At 37.0% G+C, this 21,487-nt stretch overlaps 1 protein-coding gene across 1 annotated transcript in view; it reads left to right on the forward strand.

Annotated features, from left to right (window-relative positions):
• Positions 1-21,487, forward strand: part of Gen1 (GEN1 Holliday junction 5' flap endonuclease) — a 46,518-nt gene that overhangs the window by 5,875 nt on the left and 19,156 nt on the right. The window contains 9 exon segments of the mRNA XM_008824186.3: positions 3,126-3,351; positions 4,244-4,430; positions 8,322-8,498; positions 12,250-12,360; positions 15,334-15,407; positions 18,100-18,191; positions 19,494-19,644; positions 20,298-20,334; positions 20,414-20,494. Coding sequence (XP_008822408.2) covers positions 3,191-3,351; positions 4,244-4,430; positions 8,322-8,498; positions 12,250-12,360; positions 15,334-15,407; positions 18,100-18,191; positions 19,494-19,644; positions 20,298-20,334; positions 20,414-20,494 — 1,071 coding nt within the window. The 5' untranslated portion in view covers positions 3,126-3,190.

The raw sequence follows: 21,487 nt of genomic DNA on the forward strand, positions 1-21,487 counted from the left end.
CCTATTTTGTCCAGGTATATCTATCTCCAGTGAATAATATATTCTGTTTTTACAGAATGACCCATTTGTACTCTAATTGAAGAACTGCACCTTATAAAATCAAGAGTCTATCTTATCAGTATTTCTGTAACTTTAGCATTGCCTCTAAAAGGAATGCAATTGACATTATAGTCCTTTCTATAAATGTATGCTTATGTATGTATAGTCAACTTATGTAATTTAACGTTGGACATGTGATAGGAAGGACTGAAACATAGAGCTAGAAGGATTAGAGAAAGTATGGATCTTGCCCAATACTGTGTGATTAGTTTTAAGGCAATCTGAAGGAAATTAGAAAATGGGATTCTCTTCCCTCAGAAAACCACTATTAATGTTTTATTTAATATTCAGGTACTCAAATTTGTAAAACATTACTTTTTAATTTTGCCTATGAATTCATATAGATTTGGTCACAATATTTAGGCAAGAAGCAAACACTCGAAAGATACCTCGTTTATTTCTCCAATCCTTTATGGACAGTGCCACATTCTAACTTTTTTAATTTGAAAAGTAATACAGAGTTTGAGGCTAGTCTTGACTACATAGTGATTTCAGAGCTAACCTGAGCTACAATATGCATAGCAAAACCCTGTTTCAAAACTCAAAGGCTGGAGATATAAATCAGTGGTAGAGTGCTTGCCTAGTATGCACAGGTCTATGGATTTGATTCCCCAGAACTGCTGAAAGAAAAGAAAGAAAAAAGTAATATATACCTATAGTTATTTAAAAACTAAAACAGTAGCAGATATACCTTGGAGATTGGTTTTTATCATTCCTGAACTTCTATCTCTAATATTAGCCTAATTTGCACTGTTTGCATTTTAAAACTTGAAAACTTTGTTATCAGTGCATATAGTTTATTCTGTTTCAAAATTTGCTGTATCATTGAGTGTACTCCTCCATAAGTAGATTTGATTCTTCCCAGTGTCTATGCAAAATACAACTCTCACCTCAAAGAGGATAAGAGATAGTTTATTCTGGACCCAAATATGAGAGAGCATGGCCCAGAAACACATATTTAGGTCCCCCCAAGTTCCATACTCCAGCGAAGTAACAGTTGCATGAAGTTTGTATAGTAACTGAACCAAGAAAGTCATTAATCAAGGCACTTTACATTGGTGGAAACATTGAATAGGCTGTTACAACAAAGTGGAGAAATCTCAGCTGTAAGTCTCAGATGCTCTGATGACACTCTTAGTTTTTGATGGTGGAAACTAAGGTTTTGTTAATCCATTCCAGAAGGTTTTTATCTATTAGTCCCAGGGTGTGTTAGGTCAGAAACAGAGGTGAGCAAAGAATTCAGGGGGCTAAAGAGAGACCAAGATAAACTATTAGTCTCTGATCCTGCAGCTGTTCTGGACTCTCCACAATCATTGAAGTTCTAATCAGTTAACTAGCCTTGAAGGAGGTTCCGGAGGTTCCGTTGAAGATGGCAGGGTTTGTTTATTTTCTGGGAACTTTCATTCACACCAGGATCTTACCATTGTGAGCAATGTTATGGGTGAATATTGTGTGTAAACAATTAGGTACCTAATACCATATCTTAAGAGATTCCTAGAGGAGGCATGGCTAAATCAGAAGATACTTGTATTTAAATTTTGACTCATAGAGTCAAGATCCCAGTAAGTGAACCAAGATCAATTATGATAATGTTTCTCCAAGGAGAAGAATTGCATAATTTATTTTTAAATCGGCCTATTCCAATGTCCAATGTGAATCACAAATGAAACCAAAAGCATCAAGAACCTCCTTAAATTTTGTTTCTGATGCTAATGTTTTCTAATGGTCAACAATTTACAAGTGTCATTTACCTTCATAATAATGTCTAGAAAATATATGTACCCCTATTCTTTCCATAATTAATCACAACTTTTCACATGATAAAAATGTCACAGTGCTACACAGCCAGTATAATGTGTAGATTTAAAATAATACACTGGACTATGATTAACTACTGAACACTGTGTTTACTCTGTATATTTTTCTCTGTAAAATAACTAACCATGTATATTTGTGTGCTTCACAAAAACTAGAGCACAAAATAACACTTTAGGTAAGACTAGCCATATTATAAAATTAAGTTTCAGGAAAACCTAAGGGAAATTAAAGATAGAAATACTTAGCATTGATTTTCTTTATATTCATGGGCAATTTTAGAAAATTTTCTCTTTTTTTTTTTTTTTTTTTTTTTTATTTAGTATTGTTTTTTTTTTTTTTCTTGGGGATTTTTTAAAAATTTTTTTTTTTTTTTTTTTTTTTTTTTTGTGTGTGTGTGTGTGTGTGTGTGTGTATGTGTGTGTGTCTTTGTCTTTGAGACAGGGTCTTCCTGTAGCCCCAGCTGGCCTGGAACTTGCTATGTAGATCAGGCTGGCCTCAATCTCAGAGATTCACCTGCCTCTGCCTCCCAAGTGCTGGGATCTGGGATTAAAGGTATGTGCCATCATGCCCAGGTTTGTTTTGTTTTGTTTTGAGACAGGTGCAACCCTGGCTAACTAAACTGGGCTGGCCTGGACCTCTCAAAAATCAGCCTGCTTCTGCCTCCTGGGTGTTAGAATTAAGGGTGTCACCATATCTGGCCAAAAAAGATTGCTTTTAGAATGAACTCTGTTAGAACAAAAACTAAGACAGTAATTTTTATTCAGAAGGTTTCTGCGTGTAGATAATAGTGTTTTGGTTTAATCCATTTTTGCCTTCTACCTGGAGTTTTTAGCCTGAATTAAGGCAATTATTCATAGTATAATTGGATTGTATTTGTATAGTCAGATATAATCTTCACTGCAAACACTACATAATACCTTTGTCAAATAACAAAGGGAAAGAAAAACAGGTGTAGATGTTTAATAAGGAAAAGCTATCCTACGGAATGTACCAAAGCAGGTAACAAAAGCAGAGTTTAGGACAGTTTTATCCTAAATTGTCTGTTACTATACAAGGAAAAAAGTTTAGCATTAGTTTCCTGTGGGTTAAAGAACCATGGGGATTTAAAATGTATACAAGTTTCTTCCTGCCCCTGCCCTGTTTTTCCTTCAAAGTTTCTGTGAACTAACTTTGGGCTTTTTGGTGTGGTTTGGTTCTGTTTTCTTTAGCTGTTTACCTGCTTCCATACTTCCATGTTTACGAGTGTTTGAAGTAACAGCAAGAAGTCAGCAGAATGGGAGTGAATGACTTGTGGCAAATTTTGGAGCCTGTAAAGCAACACATCAGCTTGCAGGATCTTGGTGGGAAAACCATTGCAGTTGATTTGAGTCTCTGGGTATGTGAGGCACAGACAGTGAAGAAAATGATGGGAACCGTCGTGAAGCCCCACCTCAGGTAGGGTAGAGGGTCTCAGAATATAAATAAGTGGTTATGTAAGCAGTCTTGGTGTCCTAGCTTTGTTTAAACCTTAATTCTGTATTATTTTTGTTTTATATTTGAGATATATATATATATATAAAACATGCCTTAATCCACCAACCTTATATGAAAGACTTAAAAATATATGCCACTTAGGGTTTGAGCTCCAGGCCCACATATCTACCTCCTCCTTAACATATCCACTAGCATGCCATGGTTACCAAAAGCCAGAACCTCAGGGGCCATTATCTCTTTATCTTTCATCTCCAATTCATCAGTAAATTTTGCCAGTTCTACTTACTGTTGTTCACAAATTTCTCACAATGTCCAGAGACATCACGTCAGTCTGTGCCAGCCTCATTTCATCTGCTGAGATGGTATCTTCATTACCTTTCCTCCACTCTTGGCCTACTCTTCCATCCAGTTTTCAAATAGCAGTAAGAATGGTCAGAAATATCCCTTGCTTAAAAATGCCTGGTGATTGCCCATTCCCATTAAAATAAAATCTTAATAAGTAAAATGTGGGCCAGCAAGACAGTTCAGTAGGTAAAGCTTGCTGCCAAGCCTGGTGACCTGAATTCAATCCCCAGAACCCACATGGTGGAAGAAGATAAATGACTCCTTACTTCCCTGTAAGCTCCATGGATCACATGCACCTACACAAACACACACACACACACACACACACACACACACACACACACACACACACACACGAATAAATAAATAACAACAAAAATGCTAAAAAAGTATAAATAAAATTATTGCATATCACATTTTCTGTACTAACAGCATTCTTTTTTCATTCTGCCATTTGGACTTTACTATCTATATGATGATTAATCTATTACTAATTTGTATGTTTTAGGAACTTATTTTTTCGCATTTCATATTTAACTCAAATAAATGTAAAACTGGTGTTTGTAATGGAAGGGGAACCACCAAAGCTGAAAGCCGATGTCATGAGCAAGAGGAATCAGACTCGCTATGGGCCTCCTGGAAAAGCATGGTCTCAGAAAACAGGGAGATCACATTTTAAGTCAGTCTTAAGAGAGGTGAGCCTTCAGATTCAGTTAATAATTGTGATTTGAAAGAAAAAGTACATTTTACTCCAATAAAGCTTATCAGGTTTAATACTCATTAACTATACTGTGACTGGAGGGCTAGGGTGTACAGAGTTTGTTTTAAAGTAAAACAGACCTAGGTCAAGTCTTGGCACTGACATTTGGAAATTCTGAGATTGGGGGCAGGATTTTTAACTTACTAACACCTCAGTTCTTACTCTGTGAAATGAGAATAGAAATGCTTTACAGTGATGTGATAATACTTGAGAAAATGCATCTAAAGAAAATAATCTACAGTAGGACTTAGTCACCCTTCCTTTTGTAATGTCAGCAGTTCCAGAGTACCTAAGAGCTCATTTATTCAGACTTTGCTCATTCAAAATGAGTGATGACAGTTCATATGTAAAATACATATATAGCTCCCTTGGGGCTTGTAATTTTAAACATTATAATGTATTGTTTATGCATTATTTGTAATGTTATATTTTATAAATTAAAGAAATTACCTAAAATAAGATATATGTATAATTAAAATGTGGGAAGCTGTTATTTGTTACTTTCCAAATGTCTACTTACTTTGTTTTTTAAAATTATTTTATTATTCAGCAATTTCATACATGTACATAATGCATACTGGTCACACTCATCCCTCCACTGTCTTTTATCTCCTCCCAAACTCCAACCCCTTTGTTCAAACAAGTCCCCAATCACACTTTGTTTTGGTTTGTGTTTGCTTTGTGATCCACCAGGTTTAATCAGGCCATACTCGTGGGCATGGTAATGAAGCTATCCCCTGGAGCGTGAGTAACTGCAATGGCTACATCACTGAAGACAATGACTTCCTCTCCAGTAGCCATTTGATTCCCTGGGCAGGGTGCCATAAGCCTCACTCAACTGCAGCTGTTATGAATTCATGAGTGCCACAACCCATGTCATGCCCATAAGACAGCAGTGCATGGCCCTTCCTGTTCTTTCTGGCCCCTCTTCCATGATGTTCCCTGAATCTTGGAGAGGGTATGGGTGTCCTTTCTAATACTTAAGAGTCATTGCTGTTTGCTGAAAAGAGAAGCTTCTTTGATCAAGGCTGAGGGCAGCACTAACCTGTAGATATAAATACAAATGTTTTAGAAGCAGTTTGACAATCATGCCCATTTAGCAAAGCAACAGTAACAGATTCATCCCTGGTACCTATGACCTCCCTAGTCAGGGACCTTTGTCTAAGACCACAGTACCCAAAGTGAGCTCCCTCCTTTGGAGTGGGCCTCAGATTCATCAAAAATCATTCCATTACCCCCTATAACACTTGTACCACCTTTGCACCAGTAAGCGCGTCTTGCCTAGCATGTATTATTGCATGCAGATCTAAAGCTGGAGCAGACCTCTGCTGATTTTCATCCCCAGCTACCTGCATAGTAGTTTCTGGCAGTTTGAAGGCAAGCCAACAGAGTTTTGGGGTTTTGTGTTTTACAGGGTCTCATTCTGTGTGTGTATGTGTTTGTGTGTCTGTGTGTGTGTCTGTGTATCCCAGCCTGCCCTGAACTAGCTATGTAACTCAGACTGGCCTTAAATTCATGTTCCTTTCTGACTGCCTTCCAATCAAATGAATATTTTTAGAGTTGTTGAGTGTAGAAATAATTTTTATTGTGGGCTTTCACTTGTCAAACATATTTGTTGTCACATTCTAGTCAAAATTATAACTTACAGTGTGTGTTTAGCATATATGACCTTATGAATCCTCCCCATGACTGTATATATTACTTATTTTAACTTTTCTCCATTATTCATGAAATTATAAAATTTTTCTGTGTATCTTCTTCTTATTTTGGATTTTAAATAAAATTACTCAAAATAGAACTGATAAATCAAATGGGTTTGGTGGCACTTTTAATCCTAGCACTTAGGAGATAGGCAGACAAATCTCTGTGAGATTGAGGACAACCTGATCTACATAGTGAGTTCCAGGTCAGCTGGGGCTACAGGGAGACCCTGTCTCAAAACAAAACAAAAACAAATCAAAAAGAAAAAGAATTCACAAAGTTCTGGGATGAGAATTTTTTTGTTGGTGGTGGTGTTTGTTTTTTTTTTTTAATAGCTGTTGATAATTCAATTTTGATGCTCACAAGAAAAATAAGTCTGGATGTTAAATTTATCTTTGTACTATGTAGAAGCAAAGCACTCAGGCGGCTGAGGCAGGCGGATCTCGGCCAACAAAAGCTATATAGTGAGACCGTGTCTTAAAAAAATGTATTTAATATGTGAGACTAAACATTTCATCTGGTTTTTGTCCTTTTTTAGGTAATGACCATCATGTCCTTTTCCTGCTTATCTCTTGAGGTTTTAAATTTTGTCTTTTACAAATCCTTTCTATATATATTTTCTTAAATATATATTGAAGTTATTTCCCTGTTTTTCATTTCAGTTTTGGTTAACAATTCATATATTTTAGAAGGCATTGCATAAAAGTCAGTCATTGGACTGCTATCTATTTTCTATCCTTACATATTTTAAGTAATATTCAATCACTGAATATTCAAACTTAATGACTTAGTAATTGAAGTGAACATCTGTACTGGGTTCTTATGATTTCTTATGATGTCATAAGAAATGTCTGTGAATCTCATACTTGGAGCATTAAATACCCAGTATCTTGTCCACATCTCATTGCTTCATTCCTGTTTCCATCTTAAGGTCCTTATGGTTGTACTTAGGCATTTTGTGTCAGTACACTATTGTTTGTCTGTCATCCGTTTTCATTTTTCTGCACTATCAATAAGCCAAAAAAGTACCAATGAATTATCTTTTAATACCAAACCCTACCTAGAGACATGGGGTATGAGAAACTAAAGCCAACCTCATCACAGTTTCTGTGCTACTTCTTTGAAAGGAGCTGTGATGATAGGACACACAAAGCTGAATTAACTCCTTATATGAAAGGATACTTCTTAGTCAGGATGAAGATATGCCTGTAGCAAAATGTCTCCCCGAAGTCACTGGCCAGAGGCCTGAGAAGTAATTTTTTTCAACACAGTACTTTGGTTTCTCGAGCCCTACCTACCTTGGGAAACAACTGGCAGCATTAGTATTTCAATGTTGTTTTCTAGAAAATGATGCCTAAATGCTGGGTGTGATGGAGTGCACCTTTAATCCCAGCCCTGGGGAAGCAGAGGCAGGTGAATCTCTGAGACCCAGGCCAGTCTGGTCCACATAGTGACTTCCAGGTGGGCCGGGACTAGGGAAACCCTGTCAAGAAAGAAAGAAATGATCCTTAAAAATTAAAATAAGTGTAACCAAACTTATTTTAATTATCCCACCCAAAAAGAAAGAAATCCTTTATCTTTGTTTTGGTAGATTTTTGGTTTTTCTAGGTTTCTGTTATTTTGGCTTTTTGTTTATTGTTTTGAGACAGTCTCACTACGTAGTTTTATAGAACTAGGATGACCTCCAACTCAGATTTCCTGTCCCTGTCTCCTGGATGTTAGGATTAAAGGCATGTGCCATCACGCAGCAATCCTTTCTTGGTGCCATCAAATGTTTTCAGTGTTTGAGGCTGGAGAGATGGCCCAGCACTGACTGCTCTTGCAGAATACCGAGATTCAGTTCCTAGCACCCACAGGGCAGCTAACAATCGTCACTCCAGTTTCTGGGGATCCAACACTCTCTTTTGACCTCTTCAGGCATTGCATGCATGTTACAACTACATACATGTAGACAAAACATACACATAAAATAAAAATAAAAATTTTTTTAGTTTTCAATGTTCAAATTTCCCACTATTTCTTAAATATCATAATTTTTAAGTATACCCAAAAGACCAATATTTTAATATGGAAGTAACTTAAAACTCTGAAGAATTTAATTTCTTGCACCTACTCTTTGTTTCAGTGCCTTGAAATGCTAGAGTGCTTAGGAATCCCCTGGGTCCAGGCTACAGGGGAAGCTGAAGCCATGTGTGCTCACCTCAACGCCAGTGGCCACGTGGATGGCTGCCTCACCAATGATGGTGATGCTTTTCTCTATGGAGCCCAGACTGTTTACAGGAATTTTACCATGAACACAAAGGTATTTCATTCCTTTCCTTCCTTGGTCTTTATGTATGTATCATCTTTTAAAAACAGCGAATGGGATATGTGTAAAATGCTTGCCATAATGCTTGGCAAATAGTAAGTGCTAAATAAATTGCTTACTATTATTAAAAAACATCACTGCTGTACATTTCAAAAAGCTAGAAAACATCTTGAAAGTTTTCACAATAAATAGATATTTTTTAGATTTTAAAAAATTATATGTATGTGTCTATGTATCTGTGTGGGGTTATGTGCTTGTGAGTGCAGGTGCCCTTTGGAATCCCCCTGGAGCTGGGTTACAGACTGGTGTGAGTACTGAGACTTGAACTCGAGGCTCTCTACTAAAGCAGTATGCACTTTAACTGCTGAGCCATCTCTCCAGCCCCATAAATAAATATTTTAAGGAGACAGACATGATTAAGCTGATTTAAACATTATATGTTGTATACATGGATTAAAACATATAGTACCCTATTACTAGATCATAATTTTGTGATTCTTTTTAATGTATCTGTTAAAAAATAAAAGGCAATTTTAAAAAGCATTGTGGACTGGCAAGATGGCATAGCAGGTAAAGGAACTTACCACCAAGCCTGACAACCTGAGTTCAATCCCTGGGACTCACAGTGAAAGGAGAGAACATACTTCTTCTGCAAGTTGTCTTTTGACTTCCACACACACACCCATACACACATGTACACACTCATAAATAAATAAATGGAATTTAAAAAAAAAATTTAGGTATTGCCAAATACCTAAATCACAATGTGGATTTTTCTTCTGAAGGCTTGACTTGTTTACATGGTTTAATTCTAAGTCTGTTTCAATAATATAACATTAAAATTATACGTGACATGTTTTGTTCCAGAATTTCCAATTTTAATACTTCATCCTCAAAACACCTCCAAATATACAAGGAGAGATATGCAAAGCAGGAAGGATGTTTATAGTAGCAGTGTTGATAATTAAAAAATAACAAACCAAATGCTCATTTTTGGGGAGTGTTTAAATAATTCACAGCTATGATTCTCAGCTGGGAGTTATTGCCAATGAGCATTTTAATTATAATCACTCAGGGATGCGTAAGGCAGCCTATACCTAGCATTTGATGATGTCCCCTAGTGTACTCTACTGCCTCAAAGTCAATGTGATCCAATACTAACCAATCTTTTTTTTTTTGGTCTTTTTGAGACAGGGTCTTCCCGTAGCCCCAGCTGTCCTGGATTCACCATGGAGACGGACCAGGCTGGCCTCAAAACTCAAAGATCTACCTGCCTCTGCCTCCCAAGTGCTGGGACTAAAGGCATGTACTACCACGCCCCGCCAGCAATCATTTTTTTTTTTTTTTTTTTTTTTTTTAAGTATGTGTTTGGTAAAGCTGTGGTGGCACATGCCTTTAATCCCAGCACTTGGGAGGCAGAGGTGGGTGGATCTCTGAGTTCAAGACCAGCCTGCTCTGATCTATACAACAAGTTCCAGGCCAGACAGGGCTACATAGTAAGACCCTGTCTCAAAAACAAATTTAAAAGGTATATGGGCCAGGGATATGGAGGTCAACACTTTTTATCCCACCACTCTTAGGGCAGAGGCAGGAAGAATCTGTGAGTCCCAGGCAAGCCTAGTCTAAATAGCAAGTTCAGTGAGACTCTATCTCAAAAAAAAAGAAATAAAAAAAAAGGTATATGTTATTGACATAAATGATATCAGGCATATTACTGGAGGAAGATATTGTAAAACAATATTTTTATATAATTCTCTTATGCAAAAATAAAGTTAATAATATTAGAATATGTGTCAAAGAAAATGGTTTTTTGGAAGACTACATATCAAGCTACTGTAATTTACTTTAGGTAATACAATTATAGGGAATGCTTGTTTTCTACAATATATATTATACTTTTTTTTAGGCACCAGAAGCAATAGAAAAACAAAATGCCCATTACATTTTTTCTTCTTTCTAATAATATTTACTAACTTTTTAGAATTTCAAACATGCATAAAATATATTCTGGTCATATTTACCCCCCACTCCTGCCCTTAATGCCTTCCAGGCCCATCCCCCCAAGCCCACCTCTCATACAACTTCCTGTTCTCTTTTTTATTTATTTGTTTGTTTGTTTGTTTTTACTAGACCACTGATTCCAATATGTGCTACCTGTATACTCATGGGTCTGGGGCCAGCCACTAGAGCATGGTTGGCCTATCAGGGGCTACACCCTTAAGGAAAACTTACTCCCTCCCCAAGAAACCCATCGATTGTCCGTAGTCCTCAGTAGATGTGGGGGCTCATGACCCCTCCTCCCTCCATGCTGTAATGTTGACTGGCTTGCCATCTTATACAGGTCTAGTGTAGGCAACCACAGCTGCTGTGAGCTCATAGGTGCCACAGTCCTGTCATATCCAAAAGACAATGTTCCTCCCAGACCTCTGGCTCTTACAGTCCTGCCACCTCCTCTTCCATGATGGCCCCTGAGCTTTGCAGGGAGAGGGTATGATAGAGATGTTCCATTGGTGGTTGAACACTCCATGGACACTTGTTTTCTGCACTCTGACCACTTGTGAGTTTCTTTGTTAACCATTGTCCACCACACAAAGAAACATCACTAATTAAGTGTGTGAAGTGTGCTAATTTATGGAATATAAAGATGTGAATTTAGAGGGCAGTTTGATACTATGTCTATTTAGCAAAATAATAGTAGGTTCACCTCTGGGGCCTATGAGCTTGCCATCCATGGGTTATTTGACAGATTTACAGTACCAGGCATGCATTTCCTCCTGTGAAGTGGGCCTTAAATCCAATCATAAAGCAGTTGGTTACCCCCATAACATTTGTGCTACTATTGTACTTGTGGGCAAATCTTGATCAAACACTGATCATTACTATAGCTCATAGGATTCATAGATGGGTAAGTCTGTTGGCTTTTTGCCTCCAGCAGCCTGTATACCACCTTCTGATACTATGAAAACTAGCAGGGAGGAAGCTTCCTGCTCAGTTATGGTTTGAGGGTTTTGTTTTGTTTTGTTTTAGATAACATCTCATTATGTAGCCCTGGCTGGCCTGGAACTCGCTGTGTAGACCAGGCTGGTCTTAAGCTCAGAAATCTGCTTGCCTCTGCCTCCTGAGTACTGGAATTCAGGGAGGTTTTTTTTTTGGTCTTTTTGAGACAGGGTCTTACTATGTAGTCACAGCTGTCCTAGATTTGGTATGGAGACCAGGCTGGCCTCAAACTCAACAGAGATCCACCTGCCTGCCTCTGCCTCCTGTGTGCTGAGATTAAAGGCGTGTACCACCATACCCAGCTTAGGTTTATTGTTTTAGCTACTTTGAAACTGATTTTATTTTCATTTATTAAAATATCACATTCTGGGGACTGGAGAGATGGCTTAGTGGTTAAGAACACTGACTGTTCTTGAAGAAGACCCGGGTTCGAATCCCAGCACCCACATGGCAGCTAACAACTGTCTGTAACTCCAGTTCCAGGGGATCCGACTGCCTCTTCTGTCCTCTGCGGGCAGTGCACGACACGGGTGCACTTACCTACATTCAGGCAATACACACATACACATAAAATAAAAAATAATAAATAAATTTTAAAAAATATATCACATTCTGTTCTATTCTTGTGATCAGGATAATTTGACTATTTAAATTTTTACAAATAAACTTTAAAGATAACTGACAAATTATTCTCTGTAAAGTTTACTGTAAAACACTGAAGATTAAATTAAATCTATGCATTCTTTAGGACCCACATGTTGACTGTTACTCGGTTTCATCTATCAAGAGCAAGCTAGGTTTGGATAGAGATGCTCTAGTTGGATTGGCAATACTTCTTGGTTGTGATTATCTTCCAAAGGTAAACTGAAATTACTTATTTCCATAGCACATCTTTAATACTTTATATACTATATAATATATATTTGAACATAATAAAGGTTATATGATTATGAATCTAATTTAAAACAAAATTTTAAGTGTAAGGTATTCATTAACAAAAATAATGAACAGGGCTGGCATGATGACTCAGTGGGTAAACACTTATGTGCAAGCCTGACAACCTGAATTTGCATTTGATCCCTGGAACACACATAGAAGTGAAAAGAAGAAAACCCAACAACACAGAGTTATCCTCTGACCTCCACACATATGCTATGACACATGTGCCCACAGATACACATCATGCATACACATACAATAATAATAAATAAATCCCAAAACTCTTATGTTGTAGCAGTGCTAGTTTCTATTAAGATTCTGCCTTTTGTTAGTTTTACCCATTGTAGCTTGCTAGTGATATTCATGCTCAGTGTTGTTGCTGTTGCTAAGCAGCATGATTATTGAGATAGGCCATACAGACTTTCCTGCCTCTCAGCATTGTATTAGATTTTGTTCATAGAGTGATAAGATTTTGTTCATATGAGGATAGTCTCATTTTTATTTTTATGTGTATGAGTGTTTTGCCTGCATGTATGTAAGTGTACCCCTGTCATGTAGTGCCCATGGAGGTTAAAAGGGCGTGTCAGATCCCCTGGAACTGGAGTTACAGACAGTTATCAGCTGTCATGTGGGTACTGGGAACTGAACCCAGGTCCTCTGCAAGAGCAACCAGTGCTCTTAAATGCTGAAGCATCTCTCCAGCCCCTAATCTCATTTTCTTGAATACTTTGTGTAAAAATGGAAGTGACTGCTGCTGCTGCTGCTCTTTGTACAGATCCCTATCAGTTATGTCCCTACCAGTCATCTTTGGAGCTATAGAAATACCTTATTTTGCTTCTGCTCCCAAGATAAGTACAAAGAACTGCATATCTTTTTAGCAAGTTCTCAGTGACCAAATATAGAAGTCAACATTTCTCTTCAACCTGATAAGAAAGCAGGAGGAAAGAACCCTTTAAATACCAAAACCATTCTTTTATTAGAGCCTTCATTTGAAATATGACTCTTATTATAATTAATATCTAGAAACAGCCCACTATAGAACATAAGAAATTTGTTACCTTGAACTCACAGAACCCACTTTAGCTACAGTATTACTGACATTATGCATTAAGCCTTAGCTATTTTGTAGCCATTGTAACTAATGTTATCTTTTTCTGTTATTCTTCAAAGTTTTTAAGAGCATGTACTAATATGTCCTTTTACCTTCAGAATATTTGAGATATAACTAAATGCTAATACATGGATAATACTCAAAATACCTAACAACTGGTATGCCAAAGGCACAGGCCATAGAGGTAGATCACATCACTGCTGTGCCTTACCTTAGACTAATTTTTGGTAGCTAGAGCCCAGGTATTAGGTGGATCCCAGGCTGCAGGCACTCTGGGAACTTGGGCAGTGACTATTAACTGTTTTAGAAATATTTTGATACTGGTGTCCCTATCTTCATATACATAATGGCTACATAGTAGACAATGAATAAGGGCATATTCATACCCTTTCTTTGTGTGTGTGTGTGTGTGTGTGTGTGTGTGTGTGTGTGTGTGAGTGTGTGAGTGTTATGCCTGACTGCACATAAGTTCACCGTGTTGTGCAATACCTCAGAGGACAGAAGAAGAGCATTGGATCCCCTGGAACTACAGTTATGGGTAGTTGTTAGCAGCCATGTGGGTGCTAGGATTCGAACCTAGGTCTTCTGCAAAAGTAGCCAGTGCTCTTACCTGCTGAGCCATCTCTCCAGCTCCAAGACTCATTTTTGATTTCTTGATTGGTTGGTTTCATGGAGGGAGCAATTTTTTAAAATTTTATGTGTGAGTGTGATGCCTGCATGTATGTTAGTGCACCCATGTTATATAGTGCCCATGAAGGACAGAAGAGGGTGTTGGATCCCCTGGAACTGTGAGTTTGCTGCCATGTGGGTGCTGGGATTCGAACCTGGGTCTTCTATAAAAGCAGTCAGTGCTATTCTCCAAGCCTCTCATTTTTTTGTTTTTGTTTTTTTGTTTGTGTTCTCTTTTTTAGATAATTTTTATTGAATTTTATGTGAATTTTATTGAATCTTTTTTAAAACATCTTAATCGTCTTTATAACCCCTCCCCCACCCCCGATTTCATGCATTCTATCATTTGTTAAGGCCTATAGAGAAAGGGTCTCCTATAGCCCCAGTTGGCATGGAACTTGCTGTGTAGACCAATCTAGTCTCAGTTGTACAGAGATCACCTGCCTTTGCCTTCCAAGTGCTCAATTAAAGGCATGCACCACCATGCCCAACCAGAAAACTCAATTTAAACCAGAGATGATGTGAATATGTGTTTATGAATATAACTTTTATGTGTTAGAAATTCACGTTTTAAGTTTCTTAAGTTTTTTTTGAATTCTCCTTTGTTCTTTTTTGATATCAATTTTTAAATATTCAGTGATCATATAATTTTTTTTTTTTTTTGGTCTTTTTTGAGACAGCGTCTCTCTGTACCCAGAGCTGGCCTCAAACTCACAGAGATCCACCTGCCTCTGCTTCTTGAGTGCTGGGATCAAAGGCGTGCGCCACCATGCCCAGCACATAATTAAATTTGAGTTTACTAACAGATATAGTTTGTACAGATTAAAATGCTATCATGATAATTAACATAGTAAAATCTCTAAGATCATTTCCCTTTCTCCTTTAAAAACACAGAAGTTTGATTATAATCTGGATTTTGTTTATGTAGACTAACAGTATAATTGATTTTTAATTTACATTCACATAACACTGAATACAATGATCTTGCTGTCATTAAGTAAAGCACCTCATTCTTTGTTTCACCTGCACAATCTTCCATTGAATTAATGTATTATGCTTTTTAACCATTCCCTAGTTATTAACATTGGAATTTGTTTTTCCACTTTGTGAAAGGGAGTGCCTGGAGTTGGAAAAGAACAAGCATTAAAACTTACACAGACTCTGAAAGGCCAAAGTTTGCTTCAGAGGTAACTACACTGCTTTTGATTGCAACATTGGACATTCATTCGTATTGAACTTAGTAGTGACTAGTATTACAGAAAGGATTCTTTTTCAAAAAAAATGAGGAGGACTTTTTTGTGTTTTTTTGAGATAGGGTCCCACTATATAGCCCTGGCTGACCTAGGACTTCCTATGTAGACCAGGCTGGCCTCAAAATCAGAGATCGACCTTCCTCTGCTGGAATTAAAGGCATGTGCCACCACACCCAGTGTGATTTTTGTATTACTCTCTGTTTTAAGTTTTAAAATTTTTATCTATTTTGAGGTCTTCTAAAGGAAGGAAGAGAATATATGTTCCAAGCCATACAATCTTTTAAATTATTTTTCTTTGCTTCTTTTTTTAAATTTTACTGAAGTATTTCATACAATGTATTTTGATCATATCCAGACCCGCCCCCCCATCTCTGTCCTTACCACCACTCCTCACCAACTTCATGTCTTCTATTAGCAATTGAAAAACCCCATCCATCTTACACATCTGAACTGGGTGCCAAAGAAATCACATCTCATTAGAATGTCATTGATCTATAATTCTTAAGACACAGATGGGCCAAAGTAAGGGCCCACTCCCTTTCTTTGTACATGGTTTGGGGTCAGAATAAGCCCATGTTTCTTGGAATGGAATTTTCACACTTGTTTTCTGTTTCTCTTACATACTGCTTGGTATTGTCAGTAGGGATTTCTCTCTTCCTCAGCCATCAGAAATGCTAGGGTTTCCTCAATAAAATCAGTTATTCACAGCCTGAGTACTTGCAGGTTACACTTGGATTGTTTCTGGGCCTCACTCAGCACAATCACCCCTCTGTGGTCTAAGGTGTTATCCAACAGGCTGATTGCCCATAGCATTTTACTGTGGGTAAAAGCAGAAGCTAGGCCCTCACAGCAGGCAGCAGTTAGCTCATAGGCCTCCAACCCAAGATTTCCCAAGCGGCAATTAGGATGTTTCACATACCAGTGTTCACTAGCTTATATTCTGAAATTTGCAGACTTCTCGGGTTCCTGTTGCTCTGAGGGCTGTAGTCAGATCTTGACAGCTACTGGGTGATGATGATGCCCTATCTGCCATGGCTGTGCTATACAGTGGCTGCTTCCAGGCCCAGCCTCCGGCAAGAGAGGTGCATTAGGGTGCAGCATGTTGGGGTGGGCACAGTCACCCCTGGCTGCGCCCACTGCCTGGTCCCCTTACCCTATTTGAGTGGCCAAGGGCTCTGGTACCTTAGGGGAACGGGCAGCAGGCAGCCAGATCAAGGGCACAACTCTAACCACTATAGTAAGAATGGCCAAGCCCCACTGGTTTCTTCCTCATGGTCAAGGATCCAGCTGGCCTTCCTGGTGTCTGCTGCCCTTGCATCTTCCTCCATGTCCATGGGGAACAAATGATGAGACAGCATCTTACCAGAGTCATGTTTTAAGTCTGCTCCCACAGCCACACTGGCACCATCTCGGCTCTCCAGTTATTTTCTTTCTTTCTTGCCAAATTCTGAGTTTAGAATTTTGAGATCAATATAGATGCATCCATGGTCAGGAGACTATTCTAAGACTTCAGTAAATCCATTATTTGACCTCAGTGGTTATTTTGCCAAAGTAAGAAAGAAATGGTGTGCTTTGGTGTGGGAATAAAGCAGTCATTTGGGAATTATAAAGAATAAGATACAGAGTGAAACATAGCAGGGGTGGAGCTTGTCTAACTCCAGCAATTCCCACTGAAAGGTTCAGCAAATATGCGTTTTTGACAACATTTGATCACTGTCTTTACACTTGAAAATAATGATATAATTTTTTGTAATTATCCATTCTAATTTTTATTAATTAGACTAAGTAGACTAATTATCCTTAGTTTTAAATTTTTGAGTCTCTGTCATTTATTCAAGAGCAATTAATGTGAATTTTTAGCATGCTTACAGTTATAGTAAATAAGCCTCAATTTCTGACAGCTATATAATTACCTAAGTACCACATATTACCCAATGAACTGGAGAGATAATTTTGTTTTCTATTAAAACTTTAATTGCTGTAAGTAGAAAACTATAATTCAGAATACTTACTGCTTTGTGAGAAGCCTCTAACTGCCCTGGATAGTTTTATGTTAACCTGGAACTTTAGCCAAAAAGAAAATTTTCTTATTCAAAATCACTGCAGTTGCATAGATTTTTCTGAAAATCTCTCTTTACATATTTTTTGCTATTTGTGTACTTTGACAAGTTAAGAAATGTTCACTTCAAACGACCCAGTTTTTTTAAGTTTTTACCTATGCACTTAATGTTTTATTTGGATTTATACATTATTCTTTACCCTTATTTCTGATTTTTAAAAATATTCATACACATGATTCTGCTTGCACACTCTGGAATACAGAAAAGAGATTAAAAGTTATATGCAAATTATTCTCCCCATATTTTGCTGCCAAAAAACTCCTTCAAAAGAGAGAGAGGAGAGAGAAACTGAATTTGATTAGATAACGCATCTGTATAGATATATGTGTATACTCTGTCCCCTTTTGTAATTCTTCTATACTTGGACCCACATTTAAGAGAGTTTCCCAGGCCAGGCAATCAAGTTTGTCAACCACCAAAGGAAAAATAATTTGTCATTTGAGAACATGATATTTTTATGACCTTAATTTTTTTCTGCTTTTTTAAAAAACCATTTTCTACTAAAGATTTACTCAGTGGGTTGAAGAACCTTGCTGCTCTCTTCCACAGCCAGTAGCAGCTAACAGACTGGCTCACTGCTCTGTGTGCACCCATCCAGGTAAGCAGGCATGGGAAGTACCTCTGGACGTCAGAGTTGGATCCAATTTGACATTGCCTTCTCCTAACTGGAAATGCCTTAGAGTCAGGAATTGTGTTCTATACACTCATAAGCACTCGCAAATGTTTGCTAAGTGAAATAATGGGTGGACATGGTAAATATTGAATGAGTAAAATTTACACCATGATACCACATTACTTAGACCTTAAGATTTTTTAAGAAGAAATATGTCTTAAAGGGAAGTAGAATTAAAACCATTTATTTTAATATCAATGTTTTATGTTTACATACTTAAATTACTCTTCATTGTCTTATCATGCATTTTTACTGCATGTATAGACAATGACTTAAAACTAGTTTCTGATACATATTCATTCTGGTTGAAACAGGTTGGATCTTCATTAATCTTGGTTTAAAAAAAAAAAGATATACTAAATATGAACTGGGTGTGGTACACATCTGTAATCCAGTATTTGGGAGATAGAGGCAGGAGGATCACTTGATCAAGACCATCTTCAGTTTGAGGCCGGCCTGGGCTACATGAGAACTTATCTTTAAGAAAAAAAAAAAAAAAACTAAACTGGAAAAGAGGTCATTGAACACATACTGGATCAGAAAGGTGTTTACTTCCAAAAGACACTGGGAAATCACGTTAACTCATCTTCTAAAAGAAACTCAGCTTTATATGTTTTGATATATTTTTATTTACATTGCTAAAATGTCTTTCTATAGTTTTGATACCTTATGAATGAAAAATTGAGGTCATCTCAAGTAACCTGCTGTAAATCTCAATGTTGAAAGTGGTCATGCTTTTCTTTTAAAGGAAACAAGGCCCCACATCTGTGCTGCAGTAATACTCTTCTTCATATTCCAAGATTAGTTTAAAAGTAAACATTCAAGTACCTGGAAACTCTGCATTAGCAGAGGAAACTAATTGCTGTAGTCTTTTAATATGTACAGTAAAGAAACCACTTAATGAATTATTCTACCAAGTAATAATCTTTCTTAGCAATAACACATTCTACTCTCCTAGCCTGTAGCTACTACATAAACCAGAAAGTTTTCCATTACTGATCATTATAAATATGTGATATCAGATTAGAAATTAATAGTTTCAAATAGATGAATATTTTGTGAATAGTGTCATGATAATGTTAGGATTTAAGAATTGCTATGGTGTGTATTGAAACCCACTGTACTAGGCAGTATCAATTTTCAAAATTTAGATAATGGGGGAAGTGCATGTTGAAGTTAATCTTGCACAGCAATAAAAATTGTACATCTGTGTGTCTCCAAAAAAAGGTTCTCCTAAGGAGCATGAACGTAATGGATGCAAACTATGTAAAAGTGATAGATATTGTGAGCCACATGATTATGAATACTGCTGTCCTTGTGAATGGCACCAGACAGAACATAATAGGCAACTAAGTGGAATAGAAAACAATATTAAAAAGTAAGTTGTTTTTAAACACAGTATTTTTTTTCTGGTCTGGTGTGTGTAGACACCTATGGTTGATTTACTTGTATATTAACCCTCCTCTACATGTCTAGATTAGTCATGCCTCGTGTACTGTGTTCTTGATTCTGTTAAAAAAAAAAAAAAACTCATCTATTCAAGGAGCTGACTCAAGATGACCCAGCCAGTAAAGGGCACTTGCTGCCAAGCCTTATCTGAGTTCAATCCCCAGAACCCACATGGTAGAAGGAGAGAACTACTCTACCAAATTGTCTGAACTGACCCATAAATTATAAAAAGGTTTAAAATAAATAAAAGATTTATCCTAGAAGATAGTAATTAATATTTATTCAAAGAGAAGTTTGATAACTGTATCTATACTATACATGGGTATTTTTCATACAAAGAGAAAAGATTAGATGTGATTTCAGTCTGTCTCAAATTGCCTGTAATAGCCATGCATGGTAGTACATACCTTTAATCCTAGCACTTGGGAGGCAGAAGCAGGCGGATCTTTGTGAGATTGAGGCTAGAGTGGTCTACATAATGAGTTCCAGGCCAGCTGGGACCGCAGGGAGACCCTGTCTCAAAAAAAACCTAAGAAAATAAAATTACCTGCTGTACTGATATCATGTATAATTTATCTCTAGGAAAGCTTGCAGTTGTAAAGGATTCCCATTCCATGAGGTAATAATATTTCAATTATGTATGTTAAAAATTTCCTAGAAGTTTGAAAATCCTGATTTATGTTTTTTTTTTTTTTTAGGTCATCCAAGAATTCCTTTTGAACAAGGATAAAATAGTGAAGCCAATCAAGTACCAAAGACCTGATTTATTGTTGTTTCAGGTATCTGAAAATAAATGATTACTTGATAGTTCAGAGTTAGACACTAGAAAGATAGAAGGAACTTTCACTTCAGTTGGTCTGAGAGGAGGCTTAAAGGTTGAAACAGGTAGCTGTTGGCTATCCATGTATTCTTCAGCATTTATTTCTAATCTTTACCTCTTTGCTGTGGAATGTCAGTACTTTCCAGACCATAATAAGACATAGTGCAGTTATGCTGTGTTTTATGTCTTAGTTTCCATGTACAAACATTGAATAAGGAGTATGTTTGGAGAAAGGGAGCCTCATGACCAGAGGATGTCAAGATCAAATACATTACTGTGGAAGAGAGTATAATTGTAAAAGCATTGAGATTTGAAATCAATGACCTAGATGTAAATTTGGAGAATTTCCTTTACTATATGACCCTGAATATGGGCTATCCTTAAAACAGAAATTATTACCATCTCATACAGTGACATGAGGACTAAATGAAATTATTTATTTTATAATATAATAATATTGTAACAAGGGGCAAAGAATGGCTCAATAAATTGTATCTAGTTGCTCTTTATTCTGTCAACAACCATTATGCTTAATAAATTATGTTTTCCCCTTTAGTCTGTCAGCTGAGCTATGTTCTCTCTGTTTTACAGATGGAAAAATGACTTAATAGAGGTTAAGGAACTTAACCTTTTATCTATAACATATACTGACATTCAAATAAAGTACCCTTGGGCTGGAATGGTAGCACAGGCCTTTGACTCCAGCATTCAAGAGGCAGAAGCAGTTGGATCTCTTGGGAGTTCCAGGCCAGCTACAGGGAGAACAAAAACAAAAACAAAAAACCCAAAATAAGTAAAATGCCCTCACAATTTTATTAATCAGTTAATACTTTTTTTCTTAGGAAAGTCATTGCTTTTTCTGAGAATATTCTCATATTACTTTAATGTTAGTCATAAAGAAAAACTAATATTGCCTGAGTATACTAGAAGTCTTAATTTTTTTTATTCTTTT

The sequence above is a fragment of the Nannospalax galili genome, unplaced genomic scaffold (genome assembly GCF_000622305.1).
Source record: "Nannospalax galili isolate Female #2095 unplaced genomic scaffold, S.galili_v1.0 scaffold69, whole genome shotgun sequence".
NCBI lineage: Eukaryota > Metazoa > Chordata > Mammalia > Rodentia > Spalacidae > Nannospalax > Nannospalax galili.